The 24,141-nt window shown below is 42.2% G+C and overlaps 4 protein-coding genes across 4 annotated transcripts; 2 read left to right on the forward strand and 2 right to left on the reverse strand.

Annotated features, from left to right (window-relative positions):
- The first annotated feature begins 2,035 nt into the window (after positions 1 to 2,035).
- On the forward strand, positions 2,036 to 4,034 carry LOC136423028 (UDP-glucuronosyltransferase 2B33-like). Its single transcript, XM_066411020.1, has 4 exons — positions 2,036 to 2,327; positions 2,552 to 2,771; positions 3,017 to 3,236; positions 3,412 to 4,034. Exons 1-4 carry the CDS (start codon positions 2,103 to 2,105, stop codon positions 3,695 to 3,697), a joined length of 951 nt encoding a protein of 316 aa, XP_066267117.1. The 5' UTR covers positions 2,036 to 2,102; the 3' UTR covers positions 3,698 to 4,034.
- Positions 4,035 to 4,264: 230 nt separating this feature from the next.
- LOC136423071 (UDP-glucuronosyltransferase 2C1-like) lies at positions 4,265 to 9,217 on the reverse strand. Its single transcript, XM_066411088.1, has 7 exons — positions 8,632 to 9,217; positions 7,765 to 7,999; positions 7,142 to 7,310; positions 6,353 to 6,509; positions 6,000 to 6,219; positions 5,233 to 5,452; positions 4,265 to 5,080 (listed from the first exon to the last, which is right to left on the reverse strand). The coding sequence occupies exons 1-7, from the start codon at positions 8,917 to 8,919 to the stop codon at positions 4,795 to 4,797; spliced, it is 1,575 nt and encodes a 524-aa protein (XP_066267185.1). The 5' UTR covers positions 8,920 to 9,217; the 3' UTR covers positions 4,265 to 4,794.
- A 1,332-nt stretch (positions 9,218 to 10,549) lies between these two features.
- On the reverse strand, positions 10,550 to 15,738 carry LOC136423070 (UDP-glucuronosyltransferase 2C1-like). The gene is made up of 8 exons (XM_066411087.1): positions 15,605 to 15,738; positions 14,016 to 14,328; positions 13,503 to 13,734; positions 12,898 to 13,069; positions 12,318 to 12,474; positions 11,855 to 12,074; positions 11,447 to 11,666; positions 10,550 to 11,287 (listed from the first exon to the last, which is right to left on the reverse strand). The coding sequence occupies exons 2-8, from the start codon at positions 14,301 to 14,303 to the stop codon at positions 11,002 to 11,004; spliced, it is 1,575 nt and encodes a 524-aa protein (XP_066267184.1). The 5' UTR covers positions 14,304 to 14,328; positions 15,605 to 15,738; the 3' UTR covers positions 10,550 to 11,001.
- A 1,296-nt stretch (positions 15,739 to 17,034) lies between these two features.
- Positions 17,035 to 24,111, forward strand: LOC136423612 (uncharacterized). The gene is made up of 13 exons (XM_066411845.1): positions 17,035 to 17,317; positions 18,830 to 18,861; positions 19,211 to 19,291; positions 19,705 to 19,815; positions 19,968 to 20,069; positions 20,418 to 20,526; positions 20,689 to 20,828; positions 21,324 to 21,543; positions 21,966 to 22,094; positions 22,206 to 22,395; positions 22,544 to 22,668; positions 22,852 to 22,905; positions 23,200 to 24,111. Exons 1-13 carry the CDS (start codon positions 17,257 to 17,259, stop codon positions 23,412 to 23,414), a joined length of 1,569 nt encoding a protein of 522 aa, XP_066267942.1. The 5' UTR covers positions 17,035 to 17,256; the 3' UTR covers positions 23,415 to 24,111.
- The last annotated feature ends 30 nt before the right edge of the window (positions 24,112 to 24,141 follow it).

Genomic DNA, 24,141 nt, shown 5'->3' on the forward strand with positions numbered 1-24,141 from the left:
GATGAATTATGGCACTTTGCAATGATTATGCAAAATAGGAATTTATTTGCATAATTGGTACCTGTTAATGTTCCACTTGCCATAACTACATATGTTAGATGTATTTGAATCTTATAATGGAAAATACTTACACCTACACCTACAAAACACCTACGATCGCCTGCCAGGCTTCTCGCGGTGGGGCGTCTTTATTGGTCTATCATTAGGTGCTATCAGCTACTTAGCAGGGACGTGTAGATTGCTTTCGTATGGCTCAATTAACAAATGTTCGAAACTGTACGATCAAAAGATGAATCTATGTTGTGATAGTTTCGAAACTTATATCAATGTTGTACCCGCCGATTTAAATGTTTCTGACATGCTGGAACGCAGTAGAAAATATTTCGAAAGTCAAACAAAGGTTCGAAATTGTTCTAAACATTAACCCATATCAGTTAGGTTGTTGCAAAGGTTTCGAAAATGTTACAACAAAAGGCAACAAACACCCCCGCGGTAACGTGGAATTGACCCTGAATATAGATTTTCATTATTAATTATGCAAATTAAGTACCAATTAGCATAATTTGCACTTCATTATGTGCATCTCTGTCTAAGCTACCTGCATACTAAATACAATGTATCATGAAAATACGTCATTCCTTTGTTCAGTTATTCTCCTTAGAAGATTTTCACAAAAACGCCCCTGCAGTTCCAGAGGAAGCTGCTAGGGGGCCCAAACCCACACCACGTCTTCATTACACCACAAGCTATCTGCCACCAAAAAAATCAAGACCATAGCATTTCCAGGTCAAAAGATACAAAGAACGGAAGTTCTGTTGCAGTACCGAAGTCACCTACCAGGGGGCCCAAAATCGACCTTGACTTTCGGCTTCCCACCATCTGCCCACATACCAAATAACATTGTAATCGATCCATCAAGAGGTTCTTGAGTTATGCTGACTACAGTAGTCCGGAAACACAAACACACAGACAGACAGACAGACACACACACACAGACACACTCAAAACTATATCTCCAGTTTCCATGGAGATAAAAAGGATAACTGATGTATTTGTATAACCGTTACAGGCATTTTCGTCATCTGGATCGTTAGGCCGTCTAAACTATGCCAATACCGTGAATTCTGTTCTGCTGGACCTTAGTGAAGAGATGTTGAGTGATAATCAACTACTGACGAACCTGAAGAACAGCCACTATAACGTTGTCATGACGTATGCTGCTGGCTCTTGCGGGCCGCTCGTGGCGCAGTACTTGGACCTGCCGCTAGTCTGCACAATGAGGTCTCTGCCTACGGGACAAGGTGTGTGCATATTCGTACGGTGCAGGGCAATCTATATCTACCATAATCTATTTACATACTTATTCCTAGGTCCTCCTGTTCCTACGGGAACGTTAAGCAGCTACTTTTACCAGCCTACTCGGTCCATTGGTTCGGTGGTCCTATCATCCAATACACTCGGCGTTTCTACAAGTATTGTGATCTAGAATCGCCGAGTTTGCCAGGTCACAATCTGTACCTTAACACACATCTTTGGTGGAATACATTTTAGTGTCTTTGTATCCAGCTCCGAACGGTTGAACCGCAGAAACATATTACATCATACTAGGATATGAAGTTGTAGTTACCATAGCATGTCTTTCGATATCGATCCTATTTTTTCAGACATCCGTGCCACCGGTGTCCCCAACCCTCTTGCTTACGTGCCAACAGTGTCATCAGGGTTGTCTGATCGGATGACATTTCTACAGAGAGCGAAGAACGTGTTGGTTTACTTCGCATTTTCTACTATGGGACAGCTGATCGTCGATAAGAGTTACGACGATCTTGCAAAAAGGTTTGTTGGTGTGTTATCATATCCGTATGTAGGTGCATGGTATTGTTATGTGTGTTTTCAAATTGCCCTCAAATTGAAATTTCTATTTCATAATCGACACTGTTCCATCATCGGAGAAATGCTCATCAGTTTCTAAGACATTTGTGTTTATTTTTTCAGGATGTGGGTGTAGTGGCACCAGCAAAATTGTATTTAATATAGAATCTGTACTTTTGATTGAACGTCGTTAGAACTATGCCTGTGATGCTAGGTGACTGGAAGAGTCCATGCTTCCTCTCTGGACTGAAATGTTCCAAATGGTATTCATCAGAAACACTATTTTTACAACCTACAGAACCATTGGTGACAATTTCACCTTATCTGCTGCCCTGGCAAGAACCGACTTGTGGCTCTACCAATCAGATCTCATGTTCGACTTCCCTAAACCCATGATGCCAAATATGGTCAGCATAGCAGGTCACATGGCTGAGGACGTCAAGCCGCTCAGTGAGGTCAGTACCTAGAAGAAAAACCGAGTAACGTTACATGGAAATCATTATTAAATGGGTAAAAAACACATTTTCTGTAAAATAACAATTGATAAGTATACAGGATGTAAACTTAAGAGTTAAGATTCATAGCCTAGTTTTAAATTGCCACAAAGGCCTAGATTTAAATGAAGGGTTCAGACGTATGTAAGGTCTAAGTAGTGACTTTCCTTTTCGTAACCATATAGGAGATGGAGAAGTTTGTGCAGAGTTCTGGAGATGACGGTGTCGTTCTTGTAACGTTCGGCTCCATGATAGCGGCTATGCCCGCAGATATAGCCGACATGCTGGCCGCCGCTTTTGCCCGTCTGCCGCAGAAGGTCGTGTGGCGCTACGCTGGGACGCCACCTCCAAGTCTGGGGTCCAACACCAAGACCATGGAGTGGGTGCCTCAAAACGACTTACTAGGTGAATGCAATCAATGTGCTGTGGAGAATGATGTGGAGTTCTCAAAGCTTTTAGAATATATGTTACTGTATATACTTGGCTATCTCTTTACGTTAGATGTTCATGTTGCCTGCAAGCCCTATAAAGAATGTAAAAAAAAACTCGCTGCTTGTATGGTGCGGTTACGGTTGATCATATGGTAAGATTATGTAACAGCTGTATCACTTCAACACTGGCACTAAACATTGGTTTTTCATAAAAAACAGCTCACCCCAAGACAAAGGCGTTTGTATCACATTGTGGTTACAACGGAGTCGCAGAGGCCATGTACCATGGGGTGCCCCTGGTTGGCATGCCGCTGTTCTTTGACCAGTACGGTAACGTTGCCCGGGTGGTGGCCCGAGGGATGGCGGTGTCACTGGACATTCACAGTGTGACGTCAAAGGAGGTTTACCAGGCTATCACGTCTGTTATCTCGGATCCTGGGTAAGTGTGAGGTGGCGTGACTGTCGGCAATAGCTCACTCAACTCGATTCTTTTCATCTTTAAACATTATCATTGTGAAGCAACTTTAGTTCTTTATAATCAGCTACTGGAACATGTAAACATCGATGGGAACGTGGGAGTGTAACGTAGTGGACTTTGCTGAATTCTGTTTCAGGTACAAGGAGAAAGCGGACCAGATCTCCACGCATCTTCGTGACCAACCACAGTCGCCCATGGAGCGGGCAGTATGGTGGATAGAACACGTCATCAAACATGGCGGCCTCCCCCATCTCAGGTCGAGGGCGATTGAACTTCCCTTCTACCAGTACTACCTGTTAGACGTTATTGCCCTGATTGTTGCAGTTATATCTGCTATACTGTTTTCTTGTTGGAAGTGCTTTTCATCTGCGTGTCGAGTATGCAAGAGGGGTCAGTCTGACATCAAACTGAAAACTAATTGACTGTTGTCGAAATCATATTTCCTTGAGCAACAATAGATGCAGAATGACAGGGATATCCCCTGAATGTATTCCAGACGGTTTTAAAAGCTACGTAAAGTGTGTTTGATGTCAAATGTCAAATTTGTGCTTTTGCTAAAGATGACGCTTTGTCTTAGAGCTATGGATGATAAAAAGATATAAACTATAGATATGAACTATACAAAAGGATAAAAGTATAGAAGTTGTAGATGATAAAAAGGTAAATTAAGATGAATAGAAAAATGACTAACTGGCTTAATCTTATTTGCCACGACAATATTGTTTTGTGCACTCCAACGCTGTCTATTCAATAAAGGTATTGCCCAAAAAGTGTCTTCATTATTTTCTATTACTTGTATGATGTATCCATAGCCTTTAGGGTTCGTTTTCTTTAATATCCTCACTGTTCAGCATCCTTGTAGTTGTTCGATTCGATTCTTCTTTCTTTCGTAGGTTCAATGTTGTTTGTTTATTTGTTTGACCCTTTTCGTGTTAAAAGCAAAAAAAAGAATACCATGATTAAGACAGGTAAGCCATACAATTTCCCTCGACAAAATCACAGACATAGATTTAATCATACACAAACAGACATTAATTTCAGTTTTTATTTGAATATACTTAACAATATTGGACGTAAAATTAATTCTTTCTTCCCTAGTAAAATGTACTCATTCGTCCACGGAAATGATAAAGATCAAATATCACAATATAAGTTCTAATAAGTATACATTTCTGTGACTCACCACTACCTCCTAACAATAAAAGGTAGTGTACCAAAAACAATCAGATTCACAATAATATAGTTATTTTTAAACGTCATCATATGTTGGGCATTTCCAGAACATATCCACCAACACTACTATTGTTACAAATGGTGTAAATTGCCCAAATAATATTGCATCATCATCTCCGCATTTCAGTGTGTACTAAGCGGACCGTCAAGGTAGTTTGACTTTTTTAGTTTATTGTCTTTATGTGTACGTGTACATCCAGTCTGCATACAGGGATTTTTGTAACAGGAGTGTGACTGTCTTCTCCTTGATATTTGGCAGGAATTTCCCGCTTCTGAAACCAAAGTGTCAGTTGGTTTTCTTTTTGGTGTTGGTGTTTCCCCTCTTGCACATGCCACATGCAAAAGAACAACACTTCAAACAAGATAGCAATACAGCAGATATAACTGCAATAATCATGCCAATGACGTCTAACAAGTAGTACTGGTAGAAGGGAAGTTCGATCGCCCTCGACCTGAGATGGGGGAGGCCGCCATGTTTGATGACGTGTTCTATCCACCATACTGCCCGCTCCATGGGCGACTGTGGTTGGTCACGAAGATGCGTGGAGACTTGGTCCGCTTTCTCCTCGTACCTGAAACAAAGTGCAGCAAAGTTTGAGTCCATTACGTCACATATCCCCCAATATGCAAACTTTTACGATATTTACATGTCCCAATAGCCGGCCACAAAGACCAGAATTTGCTACTGATGTTTTACTCATACGTAGAAGCGACTCAGACTTACCTAGGCTCTGAAATAACAGTTGTGATGGCCTGGTAAACCTCCTCTGACGTCACGGCGTGTATGTCCAATGCCACCGCCATCCCACGGGCCACCGTCCGGGCAACGTTAGCGTACTGGTCAAAGAACAGAGGCATGCCGACCAGGGGTACCCCGTGGTACATGGCCTCTGCGACTCCGTTGTAACCACAATGTGATACAAACGCCTTTGTCTTGGGATGAGCTGTTTTTGTGAAGGTCTAATGGTTAGTGTCAGGGTTGAAGTGATACAGCTGTTACATAATCTTACCATTTGATCAACCGTAACCGCACCATAGAAGCAGCGAGGTTTTTTTTCTACTTTCTTCCTAGCCACCAAAGGGCTCGCAGGCAACGTGAATATCTAATGTAGTAAACGAGATATAGATAGCCAAGAAGATAGCCACTCTTTTGAGGCCTGCACCGCGCCAATCGCGACACTCAAATCAAAATTCAAACAAGACAAAGACTCTTATAGATATTTATTTTATCCTAAAACTGTGAGAGACTGGAACTCTTTACTCCAGGAAGTCACGGTCACAGCCGATCCTCCCAAGTTCAAGGAAGCTGTGCTACTGCACCTGCGAGGACAATAACAGTGCAGCGCTCTCCCCCCTGGGCGCTTTAGCCCAACAAGAGGGGTGTTGCCCAGTACCCGATCAAGGTCAAGATCAAGAGATAACATGACATAGATTCTCATGAAAGCTTTAAGAACTCCACATCATTCTCCGCAGCGCATTGACTGTATTCACCTAGTAAGTCGTTTTGAGGCACCCACTCCATGGTCTTGGTGTTGGACCCCAGACTTGGAGGTGGCGTCCCAGTGTAGCGCCACACGACCTTCTGCGGCAGACGGGCAAAAGCAGCGGCCAGCATGTCGGCTTTCTCTGCGGGCATAGCCGCTACCATGGAGCCGAACGTTACAAGTACAACACCGTCATCTCCAGAACTCTGCACAAACTTCTCCATCTCCTATATGATTACGAAGAGGAAAATATACAAATATACCAGGTAATTGAAACCATTTTAAAATCAACTCAGTCGCTCATAAAAATCTGAACAATGAATTGAGATATTCTAGTCTCAAGAAGATATGTGCCCTGACCTCACTGAGCGGCTTGACGTCCTCAGCCACGTGACCTGCTATACTGACCATATTGGGCATCATGGGTTTAGGGAAGTCGAACATGAGATCTGATTGGTAGAGCCATACGTCGGTTCTTGCCAAGGCAGCAGACATGGTGAAGTTGTCGCCAATCGTTCTGTTCGAAACAAAATGTTCATGAGGTTCTTGCCGAAGGTGTTTCTAGCCACAACAACAACAACAACAACAGATTAAAATAATTAAAACCACCTAGTAGGAAGTACGTTTTTTCGTGGTGCTATGTTCAACGTTTGCTCCGAGTCGACTCGCAACGAGTTATGCAATGCTCAGGTCAGGGGTCATGTGAATATCAGTGAAGGCACTAGTCGCCAATTTGGAAATTTGTTTCTTACTCATTGTGTCATAATTTTCGGTATTTGTTTAACATTTTGTGCAACCTGTTTTGCACGTTGGTCATGATTCAAAGCGAGGCAATAGTGCGGTCGTCACACCACGGGAGCTTCGCTCAAAGTGACAGGGTCAGTTTTTAGGCGAATCAAGAAGTACGTTCGAAGGTCGTTAAGATATGTGTCATTTATATGACGACTTTTGTCTCGCCAATCAGATTCACGTTGCAGTTTCGAGGAGTAACAGCACGAGACTGTAAATCAACCGTAGTTGGAACATTGATAACTAAACATATGTGGAATACTGAGGCGGTTTTTATTAAGCACTTGATACAATAATAGTTACATCATAATCACTCTCCTATTTGTTTTACGTGCCAATAATACTAACACATGCACTAACCTTCTTGCAACATCGTCGATGTACCGCTCGAAGATTTGTCCTGTAGTGGCCACTGCGATGTATACAAGTATGTTCTTAACTCTCTGCAAAAAAGTCATCTGATCTGACAACCCTGACAACACTGTTGGCACGTAAGCAAGCGGATTGGGGACACCAGTGGCACGGATGCCTGAAAAATAAGATGAAAGAAAGGCATTTCAGAGCAATTACAAGAAGATGTAATTATATTGGTAAAATACAACTTTTCCAAGCGAGGGGTTTGAGGGACGAACCTGACAGTGGATTGTAATAATTGAATATAACATGAACACTAGAAAGGAGAAGTGTGTAGGGGTAAAGTTGCGGAATGGAGTATTTTGTAATTCACTGGATCCATACTTTACTTTTAGAGATAAGAAAGAAAATCTAGAGGACACATGTAAAATACCGCTATGGCGATACCAACAAGTTTTTAGTTTCATCAAGGATATCATATAGGGGATGTCCCCCATTCGACACGACACTATAAGCCCATCTTAACGTAAAAACATATACATGATGGGCGATGATATGATGCTTAAAGTACCTGGTGTATAGGAAAATCATATAGTTAAAAACCAAGGTTGATGTAATGATGAACACACCTAGTCCTGTTGGAATAGTCGGCAGCATTGTGCAGACCAGAGGCAGGTCCAAGTACTGCGCCACGAAGAACCCACACGAGGGTCCAGGGTACGCCAGAACAACGTCGTAGGGGCTGTTCTTCAGCTTCGTCATCAACTGCGTTTCACTTATCATCTTCTCGCAATTATCCAGAAGGACAGAAGCAAGAGTACTGGCCACTGACAGGTGACCGCGTAATCCAGGTGTCGAAAATGACTGTAACAAAAGAGATGTCAATTTCCGACATCACAGGTCACGGGTCATAAGGACCCAGAACACAGTTTGTTTGTTTGTTTATTAGTGTACACTAATATTGTACAATCATAACAATTCATACACTAATCTTCCTGGAGTCCGGCTAATTAAATACAAGAATATCAATAAAGGAACAATACAATTAATTCAAATGCAGGAAGAACGAAAACAACTGTTAGATAGTAAATCATACAAAATCAAATATGATGAACTTAAAATGAGCGGAGAGGTCAGAGGTCAACATATTGGTCAACAAGGAATCATTGTATAGATAATGTATATAAGGAATCCCAGAAGTAATACTAAAAATTGTATTCATCCGTGACCCCCGGTCTATGACGTAGCGATAAAAATAGTGCGACAAAAATCTTTAAAACTTCGGAGACAGTATGACGTGAAGGCCAGCAAGGCAGAAACAGTTCTCTGTCGAAGAGCGGCTGTGATAGCAGCTTTCGATGGGACCTATTTATGGCGTTATAACACAGCTTGACTATTGAATATATGACATAATTGATGCCAGATGTGTTGGATGCTTGATTTTTTTGTGTGAATTTTACATGTGAAATTAATCTACGTGTGGTCTTTATTCTTACCAACTTTGGCGGCACAGTTTTCATGACTTCCTTCATCAACGGTGTCTCTTTTGGATCTCCAAATGTTTCGTAATGAAATGTCGGCCATTTCCGCATCAGTTCACTCTTTTCACTAGCAGGGGCCAGCACGGTGACGACATGTCCTCGGGAAGACAAGACTTCGGCAATCTTCGCCACGCCCATCCAGGGGCTGGCGAACGTCGCTGTCGCAACGAGGATGTCGGCAGCTTGGACATGGTGAGAGAAGACGGCCGCAACCGCCAGGAACAGGTGGAAACCAGTTGACATACTCTTGCCTACAAGACTCGGAGAGTTTCTTTAAAAAATCGAACAATGTTGCTGAACAAACACAAATCAAAGACACTCAAACATACCAAAAACAATACCTCTATACTCCCTGATCGGCTTACTCCTCTAGCATTTGGCCAATCTCTAGACTCTTTTTCAGCGACCCGTGGAGCCTGATAGAGGCTATATGGGAAGGCCAGTAGCCTCCTTCGCAGCCTTCTAGGAGCGCTGATAAAAGCGATGTCGCAAACAAACAGCCTATAGCTCCAAGAGGGCTGCGAAGGAGACTAGGGGCCAGGATACTGGAGGGGGGGGGGGGGGGGTCACATAACTTAATGTTACACAATTCTCATAGAAAATTGAATAACGCTCACACGAAACAAGCGATATATACTGAACATCTTGGACTGTCAAAATATAACGAGAAGAAATCTCCAAGACTGGCAAAACTTGTAAGTCTTATTCACGGTCCTCAATGAACAACACATGCTCTGTGCGTCTGTCCTTCATTGTGATCATTCTTCCAAGCTGTGCTTGAGTAAACATACATAAACGGCATCTTACCTCCTGATTAACGTGTTGTAGCGTCAGAAAATCTCGCGATCGTACACCCCGTGTCTAAAATGGGAGTGGAATTGGTAATGGACGCCAAAACAACTGTAACCAGACAAATGTCAGAGACGTGTCAAAGGTCATTGTTAATGCGCAGCACGTTTTCAAGGTCATTGCGTTCTGAGTACAATGTGCACACCAACCTCTGCTGGTACTTCAAAAGACGTAAGAAAATGGATTTAAAAACTAGAAGTGTTTTGAAAACTGTTTGCCCTTTGATACAAAATTAGAAGCCATCAACACATATTTCCTGTAACAAAATAATAACTATCTGTAATAATATTATCCTTCTATGCAGCTTGGTTATCCCTGTGTACGGCGACAAAAGACAGTTTCTTTCCGTCATTTACTCCTCTAAGATCTATAATTTATACAGTGAATATACATGTATATTCGCTGTACAGATTCTAGATTTTAGAGGAATAAATGTCCCACCTGTGACACAGAATCTTAGCTCGCAATGCTGATCTGTCGAGGAGTAAATTTTGTCTGAAACCGGCGCCGTCTAACCTGTTTACTCACGTACGGCAATCCTGAAGCCACGCGTGTGGTCATAGACAATAGCATTTGTATTGAAGGACGTCTGACCTAGCCTGGAGTCCAGCCTTGTTAGCTCTGGTCGACCCCCAACTGTCGCTACATCGCTATTCTGGGACATTATCTATCTATACAGGATTGTCCAAGTAGCTTAACTTGTAGCCTCACAGTCCAGCTCCTGGTTCGAATTAGCTGATAAGTAGGAAACATCCTATGGAAGGGCATCCAATGGTAAGAGACCGGTTGTCTTGGAAAGGTTTGATTGTATGGCGAAACTAAAGAGGAAACAATTCATACAAGCTGCTCAAAATTATTCATTAGGACAAATTGCAGGGTAAAAGCTGAGCCATGTTGTCAACTTTGAAGCAATGGCTAATTCTTCTGAAAATAGCTTCTGTACCAGGTTTTGTCCAGTTCCCAGGATCAGTACATGTAAACAGTTGTGTGAAGTAAACTTAAAAGAAGCAAGTAGAACCTGGGCAAGTGTTGGACGAAACATATTTTCACTCTCTTTACATTACAATGATTCATGCATAGACGGACAAACGAAAGGTACTTGTCATCTTTAGGTCAAAGGTAAGGCACCATCTTTGGCGAAAGCACGCATTTATAAAAAACGTACAACAAACATGAAATATAACGTTTACAGATTGACAACGTGGAAGATTTTACCTAAAGCAGCAATGCAAATCGCATATCATCATAATGTCGAAATAAGTCCAATTAGGCTCCTACATGTATTCGTTATTAATCTATTGTAACGAGATGAAGGTAAGAAATCCAGGTAAAAAAAGCCCAAAACAGTACTGACTGACAAAAGACAGCTGATGCTGTCAGAAACGTCTGACTGTTTGAAAAATCATATCCAGTTGCTTGAGTAAATGTTTCGGCGTTTATCTATTGTTGCCCGCTCAAATATGCCTTTGATAACAATCAGTTACTTTTCAGCTTAGTATTAGTCTTCCCCCTCTTGCACAAACCGCACGCAAACGAACAACACTTCCAACAAGACAACAATATTCCAGCCATAACTGCAACAAACAGGGCAATAACGTCTAACAAGTAGTACTGGTAGAAGGGAAGTTCGATCGCCCTCGACCTGAGATGGGGGAGGCCGCCATGTTTGATGACGTGTTCTATCCACCACACTGCCCGCTCCATGGGCGACTGTGGTTGGTCACGAAGATGCGTGGAGACCAGGTCCGCTTTCTCCTTGTACCTGAAACAAAGTTCAGCAAAGTTTGAGTCCATTACGTCACATATCCCCCAATATGCAAACTTTTACGATGTTTACATGTCCCAATAGCCGGTCACAAAGACCAGAATTTGCTTCAGATTACTGATGTTTCACTCATACGTAGAAGCGACTCAGACTTACCTAGGCTCTGAAATAACAGTTGTGATGGCCTGGTAAACCTCCTCTGACGTCACACTGTGAATGTCCAGTGACACCGCCATCCCACGGGCCACCATCCGGGCAATGTTGTCGTATTGGTCAGCGTACAGAGGCATGCCGACCAGGGGCACCCCATGGTACATGACCTCTGCTACTCCGTTGTAACCACAATGTGATACAAACGTCTTTGTCTTGGGATGAGCTATTTTTTTGTTAAAAATCTGATGGTTAGTGACAGGATGAAGGGATACAGTAGTTTATATAGTGGCTTTATGATCATCTTATCACCGTACCATAGAAACAAACAAATTATAGAAGATTCCATATTGTGTGATCTAAAACATATAAGGAATTCCACATCATTCTCTACAGTACATTGATTGGATTTACCTAGTAAGTCGCTTTGAGGCACCCACTCCATGGTCTTGGTGTTGGACCCCAGACTTGGAGGTGGCGTCCCAGCGTAGCGCCACACGACTTTCTGCGGCAGACGGGCAAAAGCAGCGGCCAGCATGTCGGCTATCTCTGCGGGCATAGCCGCTATCATGGAGCCGAACGTTACAAGTACAACACCGTCATCTCCAGAACTCTGCACAAACTTTTCCAGATTCTATTGGATGTGGAACATACAGGTCAGAGCTGCGTACACAATGTTTGATAATTTTGATCAATCTTTAACAATGTAATGAAACTAGGTTTCGCAATGTTTGGTTTTGGGTAAAACAGAAAAAGGTGCAAATTTGAAAGATCTCACAAGCATGGCTTTTAGAGGGTACGTCTCATGCAAACACTTAATCGACCCTAGAGATATGTGGACGTTATTTGATATTAGCTAATGCCTTTTTTGACTGACCTCACTGAGCGGCTTGACGTCCTCAGCCATGTGCCCTGCTATGCTGACCATATTTGGCATCATGGGTTTGGGGAAGTCGAACATGAGATCTGATTGGTAGAGCCACACGTCGGTTCCTGCGAGGGCAACTGACGTGGTGAAGTTGTCGCCAATGGTTCTGTGGGTGGCAGAAATAATGTTAGTTTCGTTCTGATCGTGTTTCTAATTTGTATGTTAAAAAAATACAGAATGGAATCCACCGAGTTCTAAGTATGTTTGTATGTTCATTTTTTCAAATATTTGACAGGTAAAGGGAGTGCGCATATTATGTCATTAATATTGTTGAACATGACTTTTGAAATGTTGTATTCTGTTGTCACGACTTTTAACGTTACATCGCCAATATATAATCAAGTACACCTTACAATTTTGAGTAGTAAAAGTAGGGGACTGTGATTAGACCGTAGGTCATTCATTATAAACTAACCATATATTGTGGAATACTGAGGTGATATCTCAGTAATTGATATGAAAAAAGAGCCACCTCACAATCAGTATCCTTTTAGTCTTACATGCCAAACATCCTAACACATACGCTAACCTTCTTGCAACATTGTCGAATCCCCTCTCCATGACCATTTGTCCCATAGTGGTCATTGTGAAGTAAAGCAACACGTTCATGACCCGCTGCATAAATGTCATCCGATCTGACAACCCCGATGTCCCCGTTGGCACGTAAGCAAGAGGGTTGGGGACACCAGTGGCACGGATGTCTGAAACACCAGAACAAATAGAAATAAAAAAAAAGAATATAAATTTATAAAAAAAACTAGGTACTTCGCCGTAATTGGAATTTCTACACTTCAGCAACGTATAATACATTTATTTTCAAGTGGTTTCATGGCTTATAAACGAATATTAAGACTTTAAGGAGAAATGTATGAGGGTAAAGTTGTGAAAGGAGGCATCCTATACTTCACTGGATCCATATTTACATATGCGGTGAAGAAAGTGAGATCTAGAGGACACATTGCCGCTGCTGCGATACCAAGACTTCAGTGTCATATACTACACGGTATCATAAGCCCCATTTAGCGTAAAAACATATCTGATGGGCGTAAAATTGCATGTTTAAAGCGCTTGCAATTGGTCTATAGGAAAAGCATATGGTTCCAAAGATCAAGGTTGATGTAACAATGATCACACCTTGTCCTGATGGCATGGACCGCATTGTGCAGACCAGAGGGAGATCCAAGTACTGCGCCACGAAGAACCCACCCGAGGGTCCAGGGTACGTCAAGACGACGTCGTAGTGACTGTTCTTCAGCTTCGCCATCAGCTTCTCGTCACCTAACATCTTCTCGGTATGATCCAAAGGTCCGGAAGCAAAAGTAGAGGCAATTGACAAGTGACCTAGTAGCCCAGGGGTGTGGAATGCCTGTGACAATAGAGATGTAAGTTGCTGACGTCATGTGTCTATTAGGCCACATGATTTAAGTGGTTAATCATTGGACCCTGATGAAAGTTGCAGTACAGAGATTTCGGTGAAACTTGTTTATTGAGTTGCAATTGGACCGCAGTTAATCTGTTGACTACATATACGTTTCGTATACGAAGGCTGCGAAGAGTGCAGTTAAGGGCCTTTGTAAGATGTTAGATGTGTCGGATGCTTGGTACTTTGTTTTTGGTTTATAAATGTTTGTCAATGGATGGTCTTACCAAGGCTGTCGGCACAGTTTTTAGGAGTTCCTTCATCAACGGTGTCTCTTCTGGATCTCCGAATGTTTCGTACTGCAGGGTCGGCCATTTCCGCATCAGGTCGCTCTTCTGACTTGTATGGGCCAACACAGTGACGACGTGTCCTCGGGAAGCCAAGGCTTCGGCAATCTTCGCCACGTCCATCCAGGGGCTGCCGTACGTCATTGTCGCGACGAGGATGTCGCCAGCTCGGACATGTTGAGACAAGATGGCGGCAACCGCCAGGAACAGGTGGAACCCGGGCGACATATTTTTGTTTATTTGAAGAGAGTTCCTAAAGAACACAAACAAACGAAGAAACAATGACGGACATAATTCTGAGATGTACCCTTCGATTGAAATTGAAAACAAGACCTCCGAGATACCTCCATGAAATACTTGGAGCTTTTATGAATACCTTTGATTTATTGTCATCGACTATGCAAATCAGGTAGTAATAAGCATGATCCATTTTAATTGATGGATACCCAAATTACATGTAGTGTTTGGAGGAAAGCCCTATTTCTATCTATATTGTGTACAGCCCTGTCTAAAATACCTACACACCCCAAATCATGAAAATCCGTCGCTCTTCTTCATTTATTCTCTTCGAAAGATGAAAAAACGCCCGTGCAGTTCCATAACAAATTACCAAACCTACAGAACTTTTTCCCAACATCGCAAGCCATCCGCCACCAAAAAATAAAGGGCATAGCAGGTCCAGGACACATAAACCACATGTTCTGCTGTAGTACCAATAATCGACCACGACTGTTGTCAATTCAGGGCCTACCAACACACTAGTGCACAATATCATTATAATCCATCAATACATGTAACGTTAGCTTCCTGACTTATGCTGACCAATGTTGCTGAAACACAAACCACAGACACACAAACATACCAAAAACAATACCTCCATTTTTCAACGAGGTAAAGATCTGGAAGTCACAATTGCTGTCCCCAAAGTTACCGTTAAATATTTACAAACCACGACAAGCTGGCCAAATAGCAAAGCCCAAGGTCATCCGACTTCCGAGTTGGTGCGGTGATGACTACTCTACATGGAGAGGCCAGGGGTGCTGGAGGGGGGGGGGGATTACATAACTAATGTTTCATAATTCTTTAAATTACATAACGCTTTAATACATTCAAGAAGCAGTTTCTACTGAACATCATGGCTTGGACAATGCAAAATGATATGATGATATGTAATCCCAAAGACTGGCATAACATGTAAAACTGGCGCTCTCCGGCTACGTTAGCCTTATTCACTGTTCCACATAGCAACCATGGTAACCATGCCATCGGGGGCTCCCCTGTATCATATGGATCCACGGGCTGGGAGTGTAACCGCCCGCCCAGGCGCGATTACCGCAAGAAGGTTTTTTTTACGGGGTTGGTGTCAATTTAATAGTTCGCAGGCCATTGCTTTGGAGGACTTGGGCGTGTTGAGAATGTTTACAAGGCTAAGTTCCACAATGAATAACAGCTACTCTGTAGGTCTGTCGTTTATTGGGGATCATTCTTCCAAGTCATGCTTGAATAGATAAACATAAACGGCATCTTACCTCCTGATAACCGTGCTGTAGAGTCAAAAGACCTCGCGATCGCACAGCCGGTGTCTAAAATGGGAGTGGAGTTGGTAATGGACGCCAAAACAACTGTAACGTGAGAAATGTCCGCACGGACGTGTCAAAGGTCGATATCCTTCACCACGTTGTCAAGGTCATTGCATTCTGCGTGACGCGTGCACACCAACCTCTAATAGCTGAGAGGGCAGACCCGTAGCTTGTTTGTTTGCGACGCTGATTTTATAAAAACGCAAAGCATGTGGTTTTTGATTATCAATAAGCAGAAACAGTTATCGTCGTCGCTTTGTTGAATATAAACAGACTCCCGTGTAACGTTGATGTTTTCTTCTTCAATAGATGAAAAACAGCGCATTCCTTAAGTGAACTTTCCTTGCTAAGATTGATTCAATTTAACGTTATATCATGGTTTGGCCCCACCGAACATGGAGATCACGTAACATTTACATAATACAAAACACGAAACGGTTTTCTTTCCCCAACAAAATTTGAAATCGGGCACTAACGTTAAATTTGCTCCGTGGTTCCGGGCATGATTTCAATGGGAGTCATTTTCTGGAGACGACCGTCATCTCATTGTCTCGTTCAGGACAAACCTGGTTTTTCCTTAGTAGGCAGGCGAAGAACCACACTCTCAAGCAGAGGTTAAGCCCCGGCTTGTTTTGGACGTCCTTTATCGGGATGTCTATTGCGTCAGGTTTTGTTTTTGTCCGCCAGCGTTTTGTTTGGCAGGCGGAAAAAAATGACAAAACACTGACCCTACATCTGCTTGGAGATTAACAATTGATAAGAGACAAAACCAGCCTTTGTCAAAATCTTGTCAAAACACCCCGGGCTATCTGATATAGCATGGAGTCCTTCCGTGTGACAGCAAAGCTAAGGTTTGGAAAGTTCATGTATGACGAAGCTAAAGAGGAATCTATTCTTACAAGCTGTTTAAAAGTCATCAAGTAGATTTCTTGGATGGTCAAAATTGAGTCATGTTGTCCAATTTTGCAATTGTTGATTATTCTGAAAAGGAGCTACATCTAGTATTGTCCAGTTCCCAGTATCTGAACAATCATGTCGTAAAAGTTAAAAGAAACGAATTGAATCTGACCCAGTGTCTGACACTGTGGACGCTTTTATCAAACGTCGCTTTTATCAGAGTAAGACAGGAAAGACGCTAAAATGTTTGGAATAGCACTACGCGTACAGAGAAATTGCAAAAAAAGTAAAAAAAATACTGATAACGTTACAGTCATAACGATGAACAGAACGTTGAATACTATTAACATTTTAACATTTTGTGGTAGTATATTCTATGCGAGTGAAAAGCAAATTTGATAAGAAGATAAGTCAACAGCCAAATTTGGTAAGAACGATATCGAATGTCGAAGGGGGTTACCCTAGAGCCTCCCTGTACACCTTTGAGGAAGTCGTTGTCTTCACAAACGCAGGTCAACAGACGTATTTAGTCCACTGACAGACTAAGATTGAGAAATTTCTAAGAAGTTGTCCGTTTCCTTGTGTGATTTGTCAGCTATTTCAGCAGCGGACGTGAGGTGTAGACTCACACCACTCTCTCACCTAGTGCTACAGAGACAACATTGCCCAGTTTCCGTGATCATCCCTCGCCCACGTACACAACAATGCGCCACCTTCTGAAGGTACTTGCAGGCGTGACACTGTTGTTTGCAAGTTGCCATGCAGGTGAGAATATGTGTACACTCAGTTTTACGTTCATGTGGAAGATTTGTTTCGAAACACGACAAAGCCGTGACTAAAATTGTTGAAGGATGTCATTGCGAGGCTACAAGAATTTCTTGGCTTTGATAGTGATCTCGTTTTGAGTAAACAAAGAACAGTGTGGAGGCGTTTGTGAAAGTGTCGTCTGAAACCGTGGTGGCGAGGTCACAGAAACTTGGCATAGTTTTCAAGTGTGTTAGGTTGTGTATTAGTGACGTAGTGACGCTTAATAGGGGTGAAAACTTAAGAAAACAAGAGTCTTGGTACAGAGATATAGAATCGTAAAAAAATGCAGCACTCTAATCACTTCCAAAACACGTCGAACATGCAGCCGAACCGTCTGCTTGGAGATTTCGACAGGTGTGTTGAAGATGGGAAAGCAGCATATGAAGCATATATAGTATCAAGACAGTAGTTGGTATGAAGGAAGGGGGAGAGAAGGAGCACGCACAGGCAATGAAGGAGTCCACAGTCCCGAAAACACGTCAGGTGGACTCTTCTGCATTGCTTAGCATAGCAATTTTGTTAAAACAGATTTTCCAAAGAAAAGTCCTGGTAGTCCTTCGGGGCCGAGGATGATCGTCGAGAAAATTAGATGTCAGATCTGCTATTTATAGGGCATCTGTAAGGTTTAGGACGTCGCAACGGAAAACAGAACAGTTGTACCGATAAAGGGAACACACCTGTCACACTGACAATGGCTTTTACACTGAGAAGGTACAAAACGTCGTCATGGACAGGCCAGTACCGAGAAAAACAACTTCCCAAAGTCTCTTGCTCCTTTTGTAATACCTGCTTCCGTCATATAAGACGCAACGTTAATGTTATGCTTTACATACATCAGAGACGAAATCTTAAAGGAAGGACAGTGTGGGTTATTTTAAGATGCATACAGCTTGTGAAAATGTTTGTTCTCTTGTGTTTTCGTACCCAGTTTTTTCAGGACAACTTTTAAACAAATGTTAACTTTTTCCTTATTCTAGTGCATTTTCCCTCTTAAGTGCTATCCTACAATTCTTCTCGGAAAGCCCCACTAAAACTATACTTCCTTCAAGTGTAACTTTAGTTTTGCGGAGACAAATTAAATTCGTCTTCTTCTAGACTTAAGTTAAGAGGGGTAAGCCCCTCAGGTGATGGCAACCCTTCCCTATTTACGAACACTACCACAATAGAGATACTGGCCTATGGGCAAACAAAGAAGAGGAAGTTTGAAACGGCTCACTGCGCAGTCAGTTCAACAAGTTCACGGGTCTGCGTGCGAGTCTTTTATTTTGGCGACGCCTCTGGGGCGGGAGGTAAAATATACTCGCCTATTGGTCGATTATACAAATCAATGGCTAAGGCATACAAGGTGTTGATTATCAACGGCGCTTAATGACGTGCGTTACCTCGAATCTACTGTAAATTTAGCAAGTGAAAATGAGTAATCTATTCCCCCGAACTAAAATCACTAACCTATTTCCCCGAATGTTCCAGGCCGGAAAACCTACAGCATAGCTGTGTCAGAGGTGAGTATAAACGTATTCTATTTTAATAAATTAATTGATTATAACAATCAAGGTACAGACCCGATATGGCGATATGGGGGTACCACACTCTTAGACCGTACACTTGATAATTTTCTTAATCAATAACTAACGATCGTTAACAGACCAGATAGAAGAATAGGGGTGCAATGACATTTGGCCGCACGATCGTTCAATTCTCTGTAATTCTTTTCTCTCTTTTTTTTTCAAACCCTCCACGTGATTATATAAAGTTGTGGTTGGAGTGGTGGGTTGTTTATCTTGTTCCATAGATAACATGAAATAGAAAGGAAAGATGTACATTATGTTGGTGCTTGCTTCTTTGCTCCAGAGCGCTGATCCAGGTCACGTGATCCTGTGTTTAAGAGGCGGGATTGACAAGAAAACGTATCGCATATCGGACGGGAACAAGGTATGCTGGAAGTGTGGACGGAAAACAAATTTGGTGTTTCACTCACTCACTCACTCACTCACTCACTCACTCACTCACTCACTCACTCACTCACTCACTCACTCACTCACTCACTCACTCACTCACTCACTCATGCACAGATGCAAGCATACAGACACAGACTGGACACATACTCATTCACACCATTTAGCAATGCAGCAATGAATGTAAAACAATATCAACAAGTTATCATTGTATTAATCTCCAGAATATATTGCTGTTCAAAAATATAACTTCGATTGTCAATTATCCGGTATCAAATATTGATATCGGAACCATTGCAATACTAATACTTAGGAATGGCAAATTTGCTAGGGCTTTTGCTTGTGAAACAAATAAATATGTTACTAATCAATATATCTTTGACCCCCCAGGACGACCGGTTCGGCATATACCGTGACAGTGGTAATCTGTACGTTAAGCGGTACCTCAACTTTGACATTGACTCGCACTATGAGGTCATGGTAGCCAACGATAACAATGGGGTAAGTAGCTGTAGAAGAAACTAAAAAACAACAACCCAAAGAAACAGCAACAGAAATAATATGATAACCATTCCAGTAGTTATGTACATGTACATGTATAGTCTGAAGACGATACAGGATCTAGATATCAGACTGCTTCTCTTCTTATATAGGATGAATTTCGGCTGCTTATATCCGTGATAGACGACCCGGCCTACCCGCCCGTGTTCAACCCGACCTGTCACATCCCCCCGCGTGCAAGGAACGACTCAAGCGTGAGTTTATACCTCATTTTATGGCTGGATTTAGCGTATTAACGGTACATTTCTTATGATGAAGATTACTGAAAATCTGTTAATGGTTTTCTAGAAAAACACGCACACAACGGGATAGTGCTGTCGATTATTTTGACAACGCCTCTGGTACGGGGACGTTGAGGTAGCTGTATATGATGAAGTTGAATTTCAGAAACATTCGACCTGTGCATTCGTGTGAACTTTGCTATCAATATTTACTCTGGGTACAGGAAATACAAGGAGACAGAAAAATGGCATCGAACATATTCAGCTGCTTACCTATATTTCTTCTAATATCAAAGCGTCTTTCTTCCTTTTTCGTCACAGGTGTGGCCATTCATGGTCCGAGTCAGCTCCATATTTGGTTACAAACTTCTGTACAGTGACGGGAAGGGGCACGGGCAGCGATCGTCCGCGTCTCTCAATAACGACCAGTGTAAGTTACACATTCAACCACCTGTTTTTCAGACAAACTAAACAAACAAAATCAATGTCGATCTGCCTTACATAACTGTTCCCTTGGACAGAAAGAGGCTGTCACTACTGGCCATTACTAATGAAAAATTAAAGATGACATTTGTTTCTCCTCCTGTTTCAGGTGAGGCGAAGGTTTTTGTCGTGATGAGGGACACGTTCCTGACCACCCAGATCCCTCCGGGCACGACGCCTGTTTTCCAGTTTTCTTGTACAAACATCAGAGACCCAACAAGAGGCACCCTGACCGCGACCCCCTACTGGGTAATGCTGTCAATGTTGTCGTATAGCCTTGTAATCTCTAAGCAGACGTTCGGAGGTTAGATGAACCGAGTGGGTGGACTGGGGCAGTCGAAAATGTCACGATTTTCCCTTGTTAGAGATCATATAAAGGCAACACTATGTTTCAGCTGACTACATCTCTTCATTGCCTAACATTGCATCTCTTTGGGGCCCAGGGCGAGAAGGCATGTTGAAAATAGCCTATTTATGTCATTTTCTTTTACTGACAATGACAATGACAATGAACTTTATTGCATATTCATGCCCAACATGGGCTGAATGCATTAGGTAACATGGAGTAAAAGAAAAGGAACATTGTGCTATATTCCATCTAAATCTACAGAGTCTCTTCTCTCTTCTTTACTAATGTAAACCTTCCTTTTCACGAATGCATGTCCAAACCTACAGTGATATCTCTCCCCACTCAACTTACAAGAAAGGTCACTAACATGTATAATTCATCTTCTTCGCTGACAGAATGCATCGTACGACCGTCCGCAAGATGGCGCGATTGACCCGCAGTGGTTTGTGTCCCCGGCAAGTTCGAGTTACGGCGAGCGAAGGCACGTCCTTTTTGAAGTGGACATGACCGACATCATTACTGAGGACCTCACAGTGTTCACTTGTAGACTGGAGTTTGAAACGGCCACAGGATTTTCGGTCATATCTGAGGGGAAGCTCGCTTTTGATCCCATCGGTGAGTTGTGTGCTAGTATATAACAATGAAAAGCCAAAGCAATTAAGGAGGTTTAAATTCTCCTTAATTGGTCAAACTAACGTCATTTTATGGGTAACATTTTCACGCTCATCGATTTTGGCTCGCTTCCCAAAAATCAAAGAAATGTTGTTTCTTTTAATAGGGACATATGACAGATGGATTCTTCCTAAAGACTACCGTAGAATAGGAAGAATGTTTGGTAATCGCCATGTACCTGTACCTGTCCATGAGCAAATATGTCGTAAAATATCAATCGCAAAACTGCTAACATCATGCTATATACTGAAAAAAGCTTATTTCTTTGAGTAGTTTTTCCCTGAAAATACGTTTTTCAAATGCACTATGAAATGCACCCTCTGTCTCTTGCATTTCAATGAAGTACTGTCGCACGCATATCTTAGGTTGCCCTGCTGGTTACTACGGAGGGACATGCATGAACGCCTGCGTGTGTCAAAATGGCGGCAGTTGTCATCCTTTCAACGGCGCCTGCAAGTGCCCGGATGGATGGACGGGACGAGCATGCGACATCGGTAAATTCGAAATCTTTTCTTCAAAATAAACGGCTTTTGCTGAATTGTTTTTCAAAATTTGTGAAAAGTTTCGGAACGCCAATTTCACTGTTATCAATATTTATGTTTCAGTGGATCCGAAGATTGTCATCTCTGCAAACTATGGTGACGTCATGCCAGGTCAGACGGTACAGATCAGCTGTGCCGTTGTCAACGTCGATCCCAGCAGCACTTTCGCGTGGGCGCGGAACGGTAGGCAGCTGTTGCCTAGCGACGGAGTGAAGACCATGACGTCACGAGGCTTCGACGTCGGAATGAACAGGTATGTCTTGTTCTGAAGTGATCGATGTAAAATGACAATGAGTATCAATATATTCAGGCTTCGTTGGGTTTAGTTGATGATAATGATTTATATAAAAAAGGACACAAACACAATTTTTGATAAAAACCTTACATTTTTTATTATGCAGAACGTTCGTGAACTCGACCATCATCGCAAATATCTCCACTTTGGCCGACTCCGGAGAGTACGCATGCGCTTACGTCACCAGCAGTGGGAAGCTGTACCGCGAGTCAGCTCAGGTTGCACTTGAAGGTCAGTTTATAACGGTCATGGTTTTCAAACAAGTTCAACTCACTTAGTAGAGGATAGGGAAATTGGATTTACTTATATGTAGAAGGATCGATATGGCAGGAAGCAAAAGGCGAGTAGTGATAGTAGCAAGAAAAATGGAACTTTTGAATGACTAACAACATCCCGAACTTACGATCATTGCAGGGACCTTCAGCCCAGACTGCATCAACTGTTTCTCACAAGGACGGCCCTACCGCGGTACGCTCGTTTCTTTCTATGCATTGTCTTAATCTCCCTTTATTTCTTTGGATGGGGATTGAAGGGGATCAATCTTCCAGCATTTTTTGTGTCGCCACAGGAGCTAGCTTGATAGTATATTATATGTTCGTTTGGCAAGAATTCTAAGAATTTCACATGTATTTCTGTAATATGTCCACACATACAAGGAAGTAGATTCGTGTCCGTTAGCCGTCGTGCACAAGTTTTTCAAGGGGCATTTTCTTTTAATTCTTATTGATTAAATTCTACATTCATATATCCATTCTTTTGCAGCGGAAACCATTGCCTTGTACGCCATGAGCACTCTCGCACTTAGTCTCATCGTTGCCATGGCAACCCAATGCGAGATTAATCGGCGCAAGCGCAAAGACGGCAAGGCGGTCCCAACAGCAGGCCGTCCCAGGAGTGTCCCTGATAAAAAGGAACGCACCGTGCAGTTTCCTAACCTGATCGCTAGGGGAGCTGTTGAGAATGAATACGTCGTTTAGATACGTCAGCACCATATTGTGTTGTCCAGCATTATACAGATCGTTACATTGTGTACTTTCAAAATACTCGCGGAACTTTATATATTAGACCGTTATCAGATAGTTTAAGTGCATGGTATACGTAGTCATTAATAGAGAATGTAGGAATATACACAACTATTTTCCATGATCAGCATATATCACCAAAAGTACATTATCATGTTTTCTGCATTTATACAATTTATATAATAATACACCACATCTTTGTTATTTCCTGGGTGTCAGCTAGTTATACAGAATATAAGCTATACGAGGATATTCTCATCAGTATATAACACCAAAAGAAAATATCATGTGTTTCTGTATCTATACAGCTTATTAAATAAACATCTTTGTTATTAATTTCCTGGATATTCATCTGTTTTGTAGTTGCACAAGTCCTAGATAACTTATACTCCGTTTACTCTCAGTATGTGTAGTTTGATTTTAGCGAGTAGTCAAAACAAGGCTTCAATAAAACAAAGACACAACAATGATGTCTTTGAGAAGCCTTTGTCTGCCTGTTTGTCTGTCTTTAAAGGTTCTGCTTACAAGAATTCGAAGTAGAACTCATTACAATCACTTCCAACATGCTTTAGATGTACCAAGATTGTGTACAATCGCCGCATCTAAGGTGTCTAACACTGTAATCCCGATTAAAACCGCTTCAGAAAACGGCTACTCTGTCACGTAGTGTGTTTCCTAGTGT

This window comes from Branchiostoma lanceolatum, chromosome 17 (genome assembly GCF_035083965.1).
Source record: "Branchiostoma lanceolatum isolate klBraLanc5 chromosome 17, klBraLanc5.hap2, whole genome shotgun sequence".
NCBI classification, from domain to species: domain Eukaryota; kingdom Metazoa; phylum Chordata; class Leptocardii; order Amphioxiformes; family Branchiostomatidae; genus Branchiostoma; species Branchiostoma lanceolatum.

What these genes read in the sequence shown, in the direction of transcription:
- LOC136423028 (XM_066411020.1), top strand. Translation starts at nt 2,103, where the DNA reads ATGCTTCCTCTCTGGACTGAAATGTTCCAAATGGTATTCATCAGAAAC. An exon ending in ACGTCAAGCCGCTCAGTGAG is followed by an intron (nt 2,328 to 2,551) that starts GTCAGTACCTAG and finishes GTAACCATATAG; the next exon opens with GAGATGGAGAAGTTTGTGCA. An exon ending in TCTGTTATCTCGGATCCTGG is followed by an intron (nt 3,237 to 3,411) that starts GTAAGTGTGAGG and finishes ATTCTGTTTCAG; the next exon opens with GTACAAGGAGAAAGCGGACC.
- LOC136423612 (XM_066411845.1), top strand. Translation starts at nt 17,257, where the DNA reads ATGCGCCACCTTCTGAAGGTACTTGCAGGCGTGACACTGTTGTTTGCA. An exon ending in ACAGCATAGCTGTGTCAGAG is followed by an intron (nt 18,862 to 19,210) that starts GTGAGTATAAAC and finishes TCTTTGCTCCAG; the next exon opens with AGCGCTGATCCAGGTCACGT. An exon ending in TAGCCAACGATAACAATGGG is followed by an intron (nt 19,816 to 19,967) that starts GTAAGTAGCTGT and finishes CTTCTTATATAG; the next exon opens with GATGAATTTCGGCTGCTTAT.
- LOC136423070 (XM_066411087.1), bottom strand. Translation starts at nt 14,303, where the DNA reads ATGTCGCCCGGGTTCCACCTGTTCCTGGCGGTTGCCGCCATCTTGTCT. An exon ending in GTCCATGCCATCAGGACAAG is followed by an intron (nt 13,070 to 13,502) that starts GTGTGATCATTG and finishes CTGGTGTTTCAG; the next exon opens with ACATCCGTGCCACTGGTGTC. An exon ending in TTCGACAATGTTGCAAGAAG is followed by an intron (nt 12,475 to 12,897) that starts GTTAGCGTATGT and finishes TGCCACCCACAG; the next exon opens with AACCATTGGCGACAACTTCA.
- LOC136423071 (XM_066411088.1), bottom strand. Translation starts at nt 8,919, where the DNA reads ATGTCAACTGGTTTCCACCTGTTCCTGGCGGTTGCGGCCGTCTTCTCT. An exon ending in GACTATTCCAACAGGACTAG is followed by an intron (nt 7,311 to 7,764) that starts GTGTGTTCATCA and finishes CTTATTTTTCAG; the next exon opens with GCATCCGTGCCACTGGTGTC. An exon ending in GCCTCAAAACGACTTACTAG is followed by an intron (nt 5,453 to 5,999) that starts GTGAATACAGTC and finishes TCACAAAAACAG; the next exon opens with CTCATCCCAAGACAAAGGCG.